This window comes from Tachypleus tridentatus, chromosome 6, assembly GCF_004210375.1.
Source record: "Tachypleus tridentatus isolate NWPU-2018 chromosome 6, ASM421037v1, whole genome shotgun sequence".
Taxonomy (NCBI): Eukaryota; Metazoa; Arthropoda; class Merostomata; order Xiphosura; family Limulidae; genus Tachypleus; species Tachypleus tridentatus.
The window spans coordinates 128,132,466-128,149,481 of record NC_134830.1 but is presented as its reverse complement, the minus strand read 5'-3'; the positions used below and the strand labels follow the sequence as shown (position 1 = coordinate 128,149,481).

Here is a 17,016-nt window from a genome sequence, read left to right as displayed (position 1 = left end):
TTAAAAACCAACAAGATTCTTTGAAATATGTTGTGGTAGCTTTTCCTTTTCAAAATAGTGTAACTTTCTTTAAAATAACGCCATGAAAACTAGATTAACAGTTTCTTGTTATCTCCATGCAATTGGTACAGTATCATTGTTCATACTAATTGCTTAAGATGACATCATGATGTTAAACGCTCTAAAACTAGGCGAATTTTATAAACTTAAGCAAATTTGTGCTTAAAAGTTGTCAATGAATAATGAATAACAACTGTTCACCCGCATCATGCTTTTAAACGCTTGGCCTATTTGTTTGTTTGTTTGTCTTGGAATTTCGCACAAAGCTACTCGAGGGCTATCTGTGCTAGCCGTCCCTAATTTAGCAGTGTAAGACTAGAGGGAAGGCTGCTAGTCATCACCACCCACCGCCAACTCTTGGGCTACTCTTTTACCAACGAAAAGTGGGATTGGTCATAACATTATAACGCCCCCATGGCTGGGAGGGCGAGCATGTTTGGCGCGACTCGGGCGCGAACCCGCGACCCTCAGATTACGAAGCGCACGCCTTAACGCGCTAGGCCATGCCAGGCCTACGCTTGGCCTAACCAATACTTACGTATCTGCACGAGCTTCACGCTATAGTTTTGTGTCTTTAAGTCATCTGCCTTTAATCCGAGAGAAAAAACAAACAGTGGCACTGTAATAAAAATGTGAGACCATAGGCTTGTGCAAAAGTTTGGTCAGAATTGGGTGGTTTTGTTAATAATTTTACAGATGTGGTTCATATTTAGATCTTGCCTAACATCTAATTGTAAGTTGTAAAAACTTATCAGTTATTTTATCAAACTTGAAAAAAAATTCCATGAAATTTAAGTATGCTCTTCTATCAAATAAAGTTTCTATACACGAGGTGCGAATTTAAAAAAAAATCAAAATTCAAAATTTTATACCTCGTGTATGCCTTCATGGATTACCTTGTTTGTTTGTTTTGAATTTCAAGCAAAGCTACTCGAGGGCTATCTGCGCTAGCCGTCCCTAATTTAGCAGTGTAAGACTAGAGGGAAGGCAGCTAGTCATCACCACCCACCGCCAACTCTTGGGCTACTCTTTTACCAATGAATAGTGGGATTGACCGTCACATTATAACGCCTCTACAGCTGAAAGGGTGAGCATGTTTGGTGCTACCGGGATTCGAATCCGCGACCCTCGGATTAGAGTCGAACGCCTTAACACTCTTGGCCATGCCGAGCACGGATTACATTGTAATTTGATATATAAATCAAGGGTCCAGTGAAGCATATCGACTGAAGACATTTGATAGTTTGAATTACCACAGTCTGAACTACAGAAAGTGGAAAATTAACAAAATGCTATCATTCCTGCTAATAAAATACTATCTTGCAGGTTTTGTTCGCACAACATATTACCATTTGTCTTGATGTTACATTTCCGTACTAGCTTGCAAGTTACAAAAATTAGAAAAAACTTTTATTTCTAAACAAACCAAATAAATTGTCTAAATATGAGCAATCCCGTGTCTTCAATTCTAGCCAATATTTTTATGACACAGATTGAATCTCAAGAGATCAATTCAGCCTTACACCCACCACTATACTGGTACAGGTATGTCGACGATATAATTGTTAGATTCACATTTATAGAACACACGCTTAGTTTCTTTCAACCCCAACATTAAGTTCGCCTACGATCAGGAAAAAAACTAACCATTGAGGATTTCTCAACATCAAGATCACTAGAACTGATACACAATTCAAAACAGAAATCCACAGCAAAATTGCTCCTACTGGACTATATATGCTCTGGGACTCAGAACATGAAACAAAACAAAAACTCAACGTATTAATAAACCAAATAAACACAGCCACGAAACTATGTTCACCCGATAAAATTAATGATGAAATCAACATGAACAAATTTCCTCCAAAAAGCCGTTGAAGAATTTATACACATACACCTAGATCAACAAGCTAACAATGATAAACCCCAAGATACAACAAACTACAAAACCTTACACTGCTGTTTACTATATATTCCCGACATCAGCAAAAATATAACTAACATTTGAAAAAACAACAACATAATAAAACACAACATTCTAGTAAACACCCAATTTATTCAAAAAACAGGTGCAAAAGTAAAGTTCATACTATGTAAAAACTATACTGACAAACACAACAGCAACATGATTTATAAAATACAATGCGACAACTGCTACGACTTTTGGATTGACTAAAAAGCAGAAAAATGGAATCCAGATTCAAAGAGCACAAAAAACACCTTCACACGTTTTTGAACACTGCAAGTCAAATAAACACAACATAACCATAGAAAACACCCAGATACTAAGTCGGGAAACAAATATAAACAAATGTAAAATCAAAGAAACCCTACTTGTACAACAACTAAAACCAAAATTAAACCAATATAAAGGAACCCCGTTATACTTATACTAAATAATAACCTAACATCTTATTGTAACGCCCCATACAATACCGTACCCGTTTACACTCTCGTCCTTCAGACATGTGCTCGGCAACGGTCAGCAGGCCTGACAAGAGGAGGGGACAGGAAGGGGGCTTTAGCGTCCCGGAGCTCGGGGTTGATTAGGGGGCCCGGAGAAATATGAGATAAAGAATAATGTATTATCATTTTTATAATATACTTGAGAAAAAATTGCAGTACAACGGAAAATCGCTTCCGGTCAGTTACTTCTTTCTTTCTTTGTGAACCTGACGATGACCGAAGAAGGTCGAAACGTTGTTCTGTAATTTATATTAATTAAAGTGCTAATTCCCATACAATCCGTCTTGAGAATATATTTTTACTTCAAGTGGGTTTTTCGTCATCACGAAGTCCAACAAAAATTATTGTCTAAAGGAAGTTTATGAATTTTAGAATTGACGTTTTTGCGTTTTACCAATAAATATATTTCGTGCATGATTTAAAGAGGTTTTTGTGATATTTTAACGAAATTATATATGAATAGTGAATATATTTCAAGTGTTTTCTTCTGATTTAGTCCTCAAGATGAAACACGAAATATTATCCTTACAAAATAGCTAATTGGAAAATGCTAATTGTATTAATTACAAGATTACACATTTCTTTACTAGACAAAACCTTATATAATATGAGCAATAACTTGCAATTTATTGGTAATATTATAGAAGAATAGTTGTATCAGTGATTCGCTAGCCGCAACACGTTTGCATAATATTTTTTAAAGTGTCTCAACTTTCAGCTTATGTATCGGTAAGTGTTCTCGAAAGTACATTACACGTTTAGACTGTTCTCTCTCTGTGTTCAAAGCCTAACAATTAACACCGTGGGAAAGTCCCTTACAACGACACATATTATTGATTTTAACATAAACATTAACTAGAATTTTCGGACAACTTGTCTTGCAAAATGCTATTGTTATCTCTGACAACAAACCGGATGCAGATACGGTCTTCCTATGAGAAATGATCGTATGGTGATAAAGTTTTACATAACTTCTTTCTAATTACTGCAAGTGTATCACGAACATATCTTACACTTATCACTACAACGTTCAGTTTAGTTACAACCTTTATAGACTACGCCGTACTGATTAATTTAGGAGGTTCTTTTCGAAACTTTAAAGCATACTTGAGCTTAGAACAATAAGATATTCAGTCCAGATCGTATAGGTGAGAGAAATTTCTAAATTAAGTAAATTAACACGAATATATATTTTTCTTTTTTGAATATATGAGCTGTAAACAGTTAAATAATTTTGTATACCTAAAATAGGAGTTACTGATAATGATTTAAACATGATTAAGTTTTAGTATTGTTAATGAGCAACATACTTTCTCAGCAGACGAAAATATTTTTGTCATGTAAGTGTCACGATGGTCGAGTATTTTAATATCAAATTATATATGTTTTTATTTAGTGCATACAATGTTTATTGCTAGTTCAAGATATTTTAACACATCTTTTTGTTGCAGATTGTAAGAAAATTTAGAATATCCAGAAGTTTTGAGATATTATATGCATCTATGTTTTCTTATAGCAGAGCCACATCGGGCTATCTGCTGAGTCCACTGAGGAGAATCGATCCCCTAGTTTTAGCGTTGTAAATCCGTAGAGTTAGCGCTGTACCAGCGACGGACCTGAGATATTACCGGTGTTTAAAACTTTGCTTGTGGAGTCATTAAACTTGTATTGCCATAAAGCTCATGCTCTGGCTTACATAAAACCTTATGCACAAAAATGAAACCTCATACCAGAATTTACGAATATTAAGATAAACTACTTTCAAATTAGCCATAGCAGGAAAACAAAACACTGAACAGACAGAATTATTTTAATATATTTTTAGAAGCACTATGAATATAATTTACAGAAAAAATATTTACAATGTGTTTGTAGTAATTTATGATATTAATGTATAGAACATAATTTATTCTTTCTTAAAAGCAAAGAATCATTGTCGTAAAATAAATCAAAATACTTTATATTCGTTTAACAATAACATGATTTTATAAAAATCACATAAAAATGTCTCAACAAAGTTAATTTTTTTGACAAACTAAATCAAGATATAATGACCTTAAGCTTGTGTAAAATATTTATCTTTTCTTCACAGATTCCTTTGGAAACAATGTATCGTTTAATACTGTTCTTATTTGGTGCTGAGATTGTAGGTAGGTTTTTCCTTATTTACTTTTAATGAGCAATATTGAAACACAATTCAAAGCATATTTTTAATTTCTCAGATTTTAATAATCTATATAAAAACTACAAGAAGATTTCAACTTTTCATACACCCTCCGCTAACTTTTCACGTGTAATAATCAGTAGTTTAGGTTTTATTGTTTATTTTAAAGCAAAGCTACATTTGGCCATCTGCTGTGTGTTGCACACCATTACTGACTGATACGTACTCTAATATCATCATACTGCCTCATAAACTAATAAGTTGCCTTATACACTAATATATTTTAATTCAACATCATTACTGTAGCTTATAAGCTAATACATTGTGATTCAAACATCATTACTTACACTTCATAAATGGCCTATAATCTACTAAGTTGTCTTCAACATCATTACTAGCTTACAAACTAATACGTTGTTTTAAATATCATTAGTGACTGTAAACTAATAATCTGCTCCTTAAGAACCATCATATGCTGATATGGGTTTTAAACTGTATCATACTGCTATGATGATATGTAGCAGAGTAAAATACAACCTAATGTTAGGGTTAAGTTTAAGTGTTAGGATTGTTCACATATTGTTGGTAGTTTAACGGTAGTTATCCCAATTGTTCACATATGCGCTAATTGGCTGTTTCAGTCGATAACGTCATAGTTCCATAAAGTGGAACCAGAGAGCGTGTTTCTATTGGAACGTTGCTAGACTGCCATGGACCTTGATAGGCGGAACTTGCTTTACTGTCATGACACTTGACACCCGAAAGTTGCAATGTTGCCATGACACTTAGTAAATAAAGTTATCTGTTGCCAAAGAGGATATTGTTTGCTCGGTGTGCCATCATGGTTTGAGTATTACTGAAAGGAGAGGATGCTAGGCCATGAAATGATACCACAAGGTGCTGCTAATATAGGGGAGGAATCACATTATAGATCGATACTAGAGGGCCTGCTGCTCTAGGTGAATGTTGTTTCTAAGGTTCCATAGGCAGGCAATGTTACCAACTTTTGATAGTTGGATTGAATTACCTATATCACTTATATAGGTGAATGATCTTACTAAGGATAATGTTTTATAGGTTCCATAGGATTGCATACAGATTTCAACTTGTATCAGTTCATGTTTATAGTTTTCATTGATATATTCAACTGTATTGCATATAGTTTACAAAGTCATATGGTGTTTCTATAAGTGGATGATATTACTTGGAAAATTATGTTACTAAGGTTACTGTTGCTACAGTGGATGTTTATATAAATGGATAGTTATACTAGATTATGAGTTCATCGTAAAATGTCTCAGAATGTAATAATATCATCAACATTGTAGTCTAGATTTAATTATGTAATCTCAAAGTTGTAAATAAAACTATCATTTTGATGAGACAGCTATTATAGTAATTACATATGTCTGATTTTATCTCACGTAGTATTTTAATTTATCCAATATTTGAACACTATAACACAGACCGTTTTACAGTTACCTACCATTTTATGTATAAAACATTCCACTAGCTCATTAGATCTATAGGTTTTGCTGAAACATTAGATGTAAATACTGAACAGGACAATTAGTCGATTGCATTTTAAAGTATTCATTTAATATAAAATTAATGTACTGACCATATTTTCACTTTTGTATTTAATTTATAGGACAAATACTTTATATTTCCTTACATTTTATATGTAAAATACTTATCACTGGTTTATTACTAAAAAAGTATAGTGTATAGAATATGTTCATCCCGAAAAGAGCATTTACTTTATTTCTTATTAATATACTATAATTTTTATGTTTAACTTTACAACTCGATTTGCTCCACTAAAGTTTAAGCGATCTGCGTTATATGTTACAAATATTGTTCTAGAACCTGCTTCTTGCTGACTGAATATTTATCCATGTACGCTTGATATGCAATGTTCGTCGACTATGTTTTTAACTATTGATTTAATATATAGTTAACGTTATAGGATTTTGCATTTCCTTACATTTTCTATATAAAATGCTTATCACTGGTTTATTACTGTAATAAATATATTGCATGCTATATATTAGTCTATTAGTCTATACTATATATTAGTCTATATATATTGCATATATTGCATTCCGAAAAAACATTTACTTAAATCTCTAGGTAATATACAATAACTTTTGTGTTTGGTTTTACAACTCGACGTGTTCCACTAAAGTTCAAACTCTCTACGTAAAAAGTTATGCATAACTATAACTGTACTTACCCTTCTCTAGATATATTCACAAATATTTACCTGGATCTCGTTTATTGCTGAATGAATATTTAGGCATCTAGGTTCAATAACTAATATTCTTATAAGAGGCATAATGATGGCAAGTTGAGAAACTTGACTCGATGTGTAAAACCAAGTGACTTGTTAGCTTAAGTAATGTTTCATTTCTACATAGCTGACAAACAAGTTAAAATATATATTTTGGTGACTTCATTTTATTTATACTGTAACATTTAAACTTATTAGTTCACGAAAACATAAAATATATTTTTTTTACAAATTACAACAACTGAGAAAAAAAAAAGTGACAATCATAGTCTTAAAAGTACCTATAATATTCTTTGATATTTTATAACCTGGTTCGTTTCTCGGCATGGGAAGTTCTCATTAAGGCCCGGCATAGCCAAGTGGGTTAAGGCGTTCGACCCGTAATCTGAGAGTCGCGGGCTCGAATCCTCATCGTACCAAACATGCTGGCCCTTCCAGCCGTGGGAGCGTTATAATGTTACGGTTAATCCCACTATTCGTTGGTAAAAGAGTTGGCGCTGGGTGGTGATGACTAACTGCCTTCCCTCTAGTCTTACACTGCTAAATTAAGGACGGCTAGCGAAGATAGCCCTCGAGTAGCTTTGCGCGAAATTAAAAAAAACAAACAGACATTTTAAAAATCCGACATATTTATTGTTTATAATTACAATCAAAGTGTTAAACCAGACTTGACAAGCATAGTGAAACACCTATTAACGAAACTTCAAGATAACTGTTGCATTATAAACATCTTAATTTATAAAATATTGAATGAGATTTTCTATAGATTTTTCTACATTATGTCCATATTGCTATCTTAGTTAAAGTATATGATTTTCTTATGTGTAATAATGTGATAAAACAAACTGAATTTATCACAAAACATCGTACTGAAGTCAGTCGCTACATAAATTAATTAATAAAATATTTCCGTTTGATAAACTATAAAAACCTATTTTACATTTCAAATATTTTATTCACCCTTTGATACAAAATTTGGGTAAAATGTATTATTTTTCAATTACATTTTATTCATATTACTGGCTGTTTATTTCAGTTCAGTATATAAGATTTTTTATGCAGTTTAAGTTTGAAGGTCTTTCTGTCTTTCTGTGCAATTCTTGTATTTCGCTGACTTCAGCGTACTTTATGATAAAGATATTTTATGCCCACTACTCAATTTAAACTTATGTTAATATCCACTAACATCTTACATTGATAATTCACTCTATTCAGAGTATCATATGACTGATCATATGTCAGAAAATTATGTGTTTAGCTCAGTCCTTTATGATAAATTACACACCGTTATACTTTAAATCCATGTTTGGTGTGACGGGGATTCGAAACCGCGACCCTCGGATTACGAGTCGAACGCCTTAAGCCAGCTGGCGATGCTGGGCCTACTAAACCTGATCAAATTGGTGAATCTCTAAGACGATTTTTATGTTAATTTATATAAACACCCATTTTAAGTTGATTTCATGTAAAAAAACAACAAAAAGTACGAATGATAAAGAAGTCATATCATAAAACGTTAAAATCATTTTAACGTGTGCCTAAAATATTCTTATATTTTTATAATATAAGCTTATAAGCTTATAAGCCGTGTGTTTGCGAAAGGTGAATCTTTCTTATTCAGTGACAAACTAGGAATAGCAATGTGAGTGACATAAAAATGTAGATGAGTGACGTCTTGAAAGACACTTGGGCTTCCAGGAAGTGTTCTTGTATATATTTCAATATACTGTTGTAAATATATCCCGTTTCTGGTGAAACACGGCCGGAAACAAGATCGTTATGTAAAAAGTGTAAGAGATGTTGTCACTGAGAAATGGCCTGGCATGGCCAAGCGTGTTAAGGCGTGCCACTCGTAATCTAAGGGTCGCGGGTTCGCATCCCCGTCGCGCCAAACATGCTCGCCCTTTCAGCCGTGGGTGCGTTATAATGTGACAGTCAATCCCACTATTCGTTGGTAAAAGAGTAGCCCAAGAGTTGGCGGTGGGTGGTGATGACTAGCTGCCTTCCCTCTTGTCTTACACTGCTAAATTAGGGACGGCTAGCAGAGATAGCCCTCGAGTAGCTTTGTGCGAAATTCAAAACAAACAAACATTGAGAATTGGTCGATAAAAATTACTCTTAAGTGTTGTTACAGTAAAATATAAAGGTGATACATGACTGAAATAGAAATGATAAGCTGATCAATGTCTAAAGATAAGCATGGAAAGTTATCATAAATAAATAGTGAGTATTAGAAAGATTAAGGATAAGCATCGAGGATTTACACAACATGAAAAATAAATAGTATTATTTTGGGAACAGGAAAAAACAACCAATGATGGAAGCCACTGATTCCTGGATCTATATTTTTTCCACAGTGATAACAATTGTTTAGATACCATTCCAATAAGCTGCTCTCTATTAGCTTTAGTTTTAAAGTCAGTGGAAGGTATACAGGAATTTTGTGCTGACTGAAATGTAATACAAATACATGAAAGTTAATTTAATAATGACAATCCAGTAAGTTATAATCCATACATGTTTTTGTTTGCGTTATTCCTAAATATGTATGAGTATCGAGCTGTTAGCGATAAATTTGAAGAACACACTTAAATCGTACGATGAATGATACTAATATTTCACAATTGCATCCTGAAAAAGAAAGGCTATGTATAAATCTCGGTAAGTTACATTTGTAAAGAACTATAGTTTAAAACCACAAACATGTGAATTATAGATAGATAACAGAATGTTATAACTTAAAACAGAAAATATGTTCTTAATGTACCCTCAAACTGTGCGAATGTCATGAACGCACGTTTAGCTTTCTGTATCATTACACACAAGTAGAAGAATAGATAAATTTGTGTCTTTTACTAACTGTTAAGTTCAGTGACATAAATCCATTCTTAATTAATTAATTTAAACTTATATGCAACTTATTTTGGGGAAGTACACGTGATGTATTTATAAAATGTGAAAGAATAATCTTATCTGTTATCATAAGAATAAAACAAAATTGAAGTTTTTTTGTCACTATTTTACAGATGGTATTTTTAAAAGAAGAATATATGCTTATCATTTTAGATAAGTCTTGAATAAAGTCGTTTTTTTCTTTAGCTTGAACTTTTGTTAATAAATGTTTCAATATATACGATATTTACCACGTCTATTATTTTACTTGCACACATTGATGATAGCATATTAGGCTATGGTGTAAAACGTCAACTTTAAGCTGTAGGGGATGGATCTAACATTTGAAATTCCATCAAAATGGGGACAGTTAGTTTAGTTACGGATTTAAAATACATTATATGTTTTGTGTAGTTTCAAAACTAAAGAAACTCTGATCATATTAGCTCGAATCACACTGAGGAATGTTCATTACCTTTTCTTTTACAGTGATGAATTTATTTTACTGATAACATGCTAAAACAAGTATATTCCTCAGGTGTTATTACATTGGACTGTAGGTCAGTATTTCATAATCTGAGATGCTTTTGTAAATAGTATTTTATTACATTCTGAAGTTTTGTCAGTAAATGTTTTATACATATTTATAATAGCATATTGAGTATGATGAGACATGAGTTATATAAAATTTAGTTATTAAAAGATACTGATATTGATGGTGTGTAATCTATTATAAAAGACTAAGCAAGACATCTGATGTTTAGTCTGAACAGACTAAATTATCAATGTAGGATGTGTATAAGTTATATTTTCAACTGATCCTGTCTAAATGTTTGACCAAGTGCTGTAGGTCAAGCACAATTTAATCCTATTTAGTAGTGAATGTGAAATGTTTTTGCTGTAAGGTACGATGACCTTAGAAAAATTGAAGAACTGCACAGTAACTCTGTGGTCTATAAACTACAAAACTCTTATATAATAAACTGAACTGAACAAATTGTAATATTAACATATTTTATTAAAAACTGTCTAAACCTTAATCCAGTATTTTACACACAAACATGTTTATGTGAATAATATATCTGTGTATCTTGAAATTTCGTTAATAAATGTTTCAGTATGCTTGTCAAGTCTGTTATTTACTCATACATATTAATGATAGCATTTGAGGTATTAGGAAACAAGTTTTATATGAGATTACAGAACTGTGATTTATAACAGGTTATTAATACATATTGATGACCTTTTTACGAGGTGAAAGTAAAATATAATGTATGTTACCAAATCATTGTCTTAAAATATGTATGGGGAAAATATTTGAAGGATAATTTTTTTAGCCTATAAAGTTAAATCTTAAAATAATAGCTTGAATTGAATCATTTATTTAATTACTTATGTAGATCAATAACTTCAGTATAAACTCAGTGTTTCTTTTCTCATATTGGTAAACATGTGAAAAATATAAACTTTAGCTGAAATAGTAATATAAACATAACGTGAAAACATTTGTAGGAAAGCTAATTAAATATTTTATAAAATAAGATGTTTATAATGCAATAATTATCTTGAACTTTCGTTAATAAATGTTTCACCATGCTTGTTAAGTCTGATTTAACACTTTGATTGTAATGATAAGCAGTAAATATGCTGGATTTATAAAATGTCAAAGAAAATTAAAGGTCCTATGATTGGACTATGATTGTCACCTCTTTTTTTTTTCTCAGTTGTGTTCATTCGTGAAAAATGTATTTGATGCCTTCGCAAACTAGTAAGTTTAAATGTTATAGAGTAAATAAAGTGCAATTTGAAATATAACGAAATAGATTTTCTACTTTGTATGTCAGTTTTATAGAAATTAAAGCACTAGTTGTTTCAGGCTTAAGAAAACATGTCCCTTGGTTTACCCAACTTGTCATCAACCGGGATACATCAATAATAAGATGAAATGGTGACCTATCTGTAATAAACGTTTCGTTTTTCGAAATGGTAAGAATTTTACTTATTGGGCCTATATGCATAAATTTTCAGTCACCAAGGGAAAAAAAAAAACATTTTCAAGCATATGTTTAAATATTTGTGAACATATCTACAGAAACGTAAAAATCATAATATTTACACATAACTCTTTACGTAGATCGTTTAAACATTAATGGAACAAATCGCAATCTGAGGGTCGCGGGTTCGCATTCCCATCGCGCCAAACATGCTCGTCCTTTCAGCCGTGGGGGCGTTATAAGTTTTGGTCAATCCCACTATTCGTTGATAAAAGAGTAGCCCAAAGTTGGCGGTGGGTGGTGATGACTAGCTGCCTTCTCTCTAGTCTTACACTGCCAAATTAGGGACGGCTAGCACAGATAGCCCTCGAGTAGCTTTGTGCGAAATTCAAAAACAAAACAATGGAACAAATCGAGTTATAAAGCTAAGCACACCAATTATTATATATTATTGAGTAATTGAAATAGGTGTCCGTTTCAGGACGAATATATTATGCAAAATATTTATTATAGAGATTATCTAATGATAAGCATTGTACATATAAAATCTACGAAACTGGAAAAGTATGTCCTGTAAATTAAATACAGAAGCATTAAATGAATGCCTAAGAACATTATTAACGAACCATCTCATCCATAAAAATGAAACATCAGATGTATATAAAATTAACGAATTAACTAAATGTTTCAAGCATAAATTGGTGGATAGTTTTAAAAGGGTCAAGGTTCTAATATTTGCCTTGTCGGAATAATGGATAGCTTAAATTAAACCTGACATGTGTAGCTGTTCTAATGGCTATCTCGTTAAAATAATGGTTTTACTTGTATCTTTTTAGGACAAAAATTACATCTAGACTACGATCCTTATGACATAATCACATGTTGAGACACTTACAATGAGCTCACCATTCTATATAACTATCTGTTTATAGAAACACTGTTCATCCTAGTAGCACTAACTTTAGTAACATAATTTACCAAGCAATATTATACACCTATTAAATAACACTCAAACTATGATGCAACACCTAATAATATGCTCACTGGCAGCAGACAATTTCCATGCTATCAAGTGTAATGGTAATCTAGCAACACCATCTAGATATATTTCATGGAACTACGATGTCATCTTCTCTACCCCTGAAAAGAAGCATGTGCATCTGAACAAACAACATAATTATTTCTAACTATTATTTGTAACGCTGAGTTTATGTTACATACTTTTATGGTAATGAACTATCATAACTGAGAGTTTGTTATTTTAGACTGTTTTCATACACCTAAACTTACGTATACCTGGTGATATGCAGACAGATTATTCAGAAATATAGAGATATAGGAAAATAATTGTTATTGTTATGGAATGAAGTGTTGTGAGCGTATTCTATGAGATCATTGAGGTGATTTAAAATTTTAGACAAAGTAATATCCTTTGTAAATTATTTTTATACGCATCATATACCAAAAATGTCTATTGCAAACGTGTAGACAATAACAAATGAGTATTTTAAAGTAAAATTTATTGGAATTGCACGATACACTCGGATCATATTAACTGTCACGCTATTTAGAAAATCTGAGAATTATGCAGAATTTTGCTGTCTATAACATAATGTTGAGCTTTTTTAATACTTTTTTAAACTTTTGTGCCCTTCATAGATGTAATATTTGCACCTTTACCACCGACATTTTCTGTTCATGGTGTATATTAGAAGATCATACAAGCAGCAAATATTTGAAGGTTTCAAGATGATAACATTTGTTTGAAAGACCTGCAAAAGATTACTATTTTTGACGTCTCATTTGATGACTGCAACAGATAATAAAACTTTAGCTTTTGTACATTTCATATCTTATAGAAATAGTTGTTTATAAGCTTTATTATGATTATAGTTTTATTGAAGTGGACTGAATATGTAACATATTTAAATTAGTTCGCTATTTTAATAGTGAGTTCAATAGAGTAGTTTGAAATACAGCATAAATAATATATTTTATTTTACTTATAAGACTTTTTGCTTTAATAAATGTTCATGCACTGTGCAAAAACGCTGTTATTTCTTGCCTTTAAACATCACAACACAAAAGAAGTCAAACACACATTGTATTGTATATGTAATCAACACCTTTCTTCTTCATTTAGGATTGACTCCTGTAATTCAACACGACGACAGTCTTAGGAACTACATTATGGCAGTTCTGGAGAACTTTCGAGACAAGATGCCCACAGGCGTTCCTGAGTTAAAATTCCCTGTACTTGACCCTCTTATGATAGGAAATATAAACGAAAATATCAAAGAGGGTATTGCACAAGTTGATATAAATATTCAAAACTTGCAGCTATTTGGGCTCTCTGGTTTCAGTGTTCCAAGTTTAGAAGCAGACCTTCAGGATCTTAAAATATCTTTCAAGCTTAAGCTTCCCTTCTTAAAAGCTACTAGCAACAACTACAATCTAGAAGGCAAAATTGCTGGAATATTTCCTTTGTATGGAGATGGAAAAGCAACTATACAAATAGATAATTTAGACATTTATTTAGATGGTGGCCTTACAGTGACCACAGATGGCTATCTTCAATTGGCTGATAATATGGCAGTCAGCATTGATTTCAGCAAAGTTAGTATTAAGTTGGAAAATATTTTAGGAGGAGGCAGTTTTGGTGATGTCATCAATGCTCTTTTAAGCTCAGTTGGAAAAATAATTTTTGACAAGTTTAAGCCTAAGATTATGAACGAGTTGAAAAAGCAGATTATTAAAAGTGCTAATAATGAACTTGGTAAACATAAGCTGGAAGACATTATTGCAGGGAAGATTCCAATCAAAAAGCTATGATACAATGTTTTCCTCATTGCATTTCTATCTATAAAACATAACGTTCTCAACTATTACAATAAACATGATTATTCTAAATAAATCAAAACTAAATAGTGTAACCCAATTAACATAACTATAGATTTAAACTGATTTATTTTCATTAATTTTAAAGATATTTTGGCTACGACTATCAAAGAGCATCTTTAACCATTTATTTCCCGAGTAAAGCATATGCTTGTTATACTTTGACTTAAATAAATAGCATGAGACCACTTGTAACACGTTTATGTTGATTTATAACACGAATTCATAAAACCACATGCATCTATTTGTAGATTATGAGAAATCATAGAATTCTGAAGGTTAATGAATTTTCTACCTGTGTAACTATTTTTTGAACATGAAACATACATTTAAACATACCAAAAATGGGATAAAAGACTATATAGCTCCACCATTTTGTGGATGAAAGTATGTCACATGTCTTTGAAACCTATTCAATAAAATAGAATATACGAAAAAAATGTGGCGAAATGGTAACACAATTAAGTATCTTTGAAATGCTAAGACAGCTAAGCGAAACTTGTGACTAGTTTGGCATCTTACTTAAAATATTCTTCAGATATGTTCTTTCATTCATTTAAAAGTTACGAAATTCTAAAATATATTTTTGTCAACGAAAATGTATGATCAAGAAGCTAGATACCTTTTCTAATAATATTTTTAAAATATTTGAACATATACATACGCATTGCAAATAGTGCTGATTCTAGAGTGTTACGATACATATTACACAAAAATATACACTTCATCCCTAAAAACTCCAATACTGTAAGGTGTTACATCATATTTATATCAAAATTTTAAAGCTTGTTGCAAGTCAGGAGTACTACATAACAACAACAACAAAAGAAATACATACCAATCGGTACAGATATGGCTTTTCATCTCAAAGGAATGAAGTCAATGGTGTCTTTTGGTTCTATCAAACCAAATAATGGAAATTAAATGTACAGCCGACTTTTAGTACTACTGTGTAAGTTTTTAACTAAATATAAAGAATGTTTGGTTTTTCAAGTAATGGTTAGATGTGTGTAGTCAAATAACGTATGGTTAAATTGCAACTTTTCCAAAATGTAAAATCACAGTTGTTCTCCAGAAACGTTCATCAAATTCAAATGAAACGCTTTTTCAATATTGGAACTGATACAACCAAATGGCTCTTTATGTCCTACATTTGGCGTATATACTACTCGTACAAGGCCTGGCATGGCCTAGCGCGTTAAGGCGTGCGCTTCGTAATCTGAGGGTCGCGGGTTCGCGCCAAATATGCTCGCCCTCCCAGCCGTGGGGGCGTTATAATGTGACGGTCAATCCCACTTTTCGTTGGTAAAAGAGTAGCCCAAGAGTTGGCGGTGGGTGGTGATGATTAGCTGCCTTCCCTCTAGTCTTACACTGCTAAATTAGAGACGGCTAGCACAGGTAGCCCTCGAGTAGCTTTGTGCGAAATTCCAAAACAAACAAACAAACAAATAAAAAACTAGTCGTACATGTGAATATGACATTTAATTGACTTAAGTTCACAATGAATACAACTCAACTAATTTCTTCCATAATTTCAAACTATCATCAAACTCGATTAAGAATCGTTGGCCAGGGAAATATGTGCCAATGAAGAACTGTTCTTTAGAATCACGAAACTCATATTTAACTTATATAAAAGTCCATATATGCTATGTCACGTAACTCTTAATACTTCTCAAAATAGGAGGAATCATGAAAGCCAAAATACATTTATCCGGATGAATAGTTCGATTACTGTCTTCCCATTACGATTTTAGTGAGGAGGATGCAAAAGAGCCATGAGGGGGTGGGTGTATGTCGTGAAACCTTAGAAGTGTAGTAAATTTTGATATAGTAAGCCTAAAATTAAGTGGCGTAGGATCACCATCGTAACCAAGTGCATACTATTTATTATGAAAGCGAAAATATCGATTCAATTGTAAAAGTAAATCTTTTCTTAATAAAGTTATTTTATGCTACATCTCCAATGTTTTTAATTAAAATAAACCTCTTTAATCATTGAAACTAAATTAAGAAATCAACAAATATTTTCATAATTTTGTTGTCTATACATTTCATTTTATTCTTTAAGTACATAGACTAACAACAATATTTGGTTGTACTTTTGTTATTAAGTGGCACAAAAGTCGTTGTTGAATCGTAGTGTTACGAAAACGCACTGACATTTATGTGAATTAAATTATTAATTTAACTTATTTTTACCAATAATTATTCTATGAATATCCCACGAACTTATTTTATGAATTATC

The 17,016-nt window shown here is 32.1% G+C and overlaps 1 protein-coding gene across 3 annotated transcripts; it reads left to right on the top strand.

The window, feature by feature from the left end:
- The first annotated feature begins 3,504 nt into the window (after positions 1–3,504).
- LOC143253627 (uncharacterized) lies at positions 3,505–16,725 on the top strand. 3 transcript variants are annotated; one of them, XM_076507782.1, is made up of 4 exons: positions 3,527–3,674; positions 4,619–4,676; positions 11,752–11,861; positions 14,013–16,725. In XM_076507782.1, exon 4 carries the CDS (start codon positions 14,060–14,062, stop codon positions 14,699–14,701), a length of 642 nt encoding a protein of 213 aa, XP_076363897.1. In that variant the 5' UTR covers positions 3,527–3,674; positions 4,619–4,676; positions 11,752–11,861; positions 14,013–14,059; the 3' UTR covers positions 14,702–16,725. The 3 variants fall into 3 exon arrangements, with proteins under 3 accessions (XP_076363896.1, XP_076363897.1, XP_076363898.1); XM_076507781.1 differs by lacking the exon at positions 11,752–11,861 and having other exon boundaries at positions 3,505–3,674; XM_076507783.1 differs by lacking the exons at positions 3,527–3,674; positions 4,619–4,676 and adding an exon at positions 9,414–9,644.
- Positions 16,726–17,016: the final 291 nt, after the last annotated feature.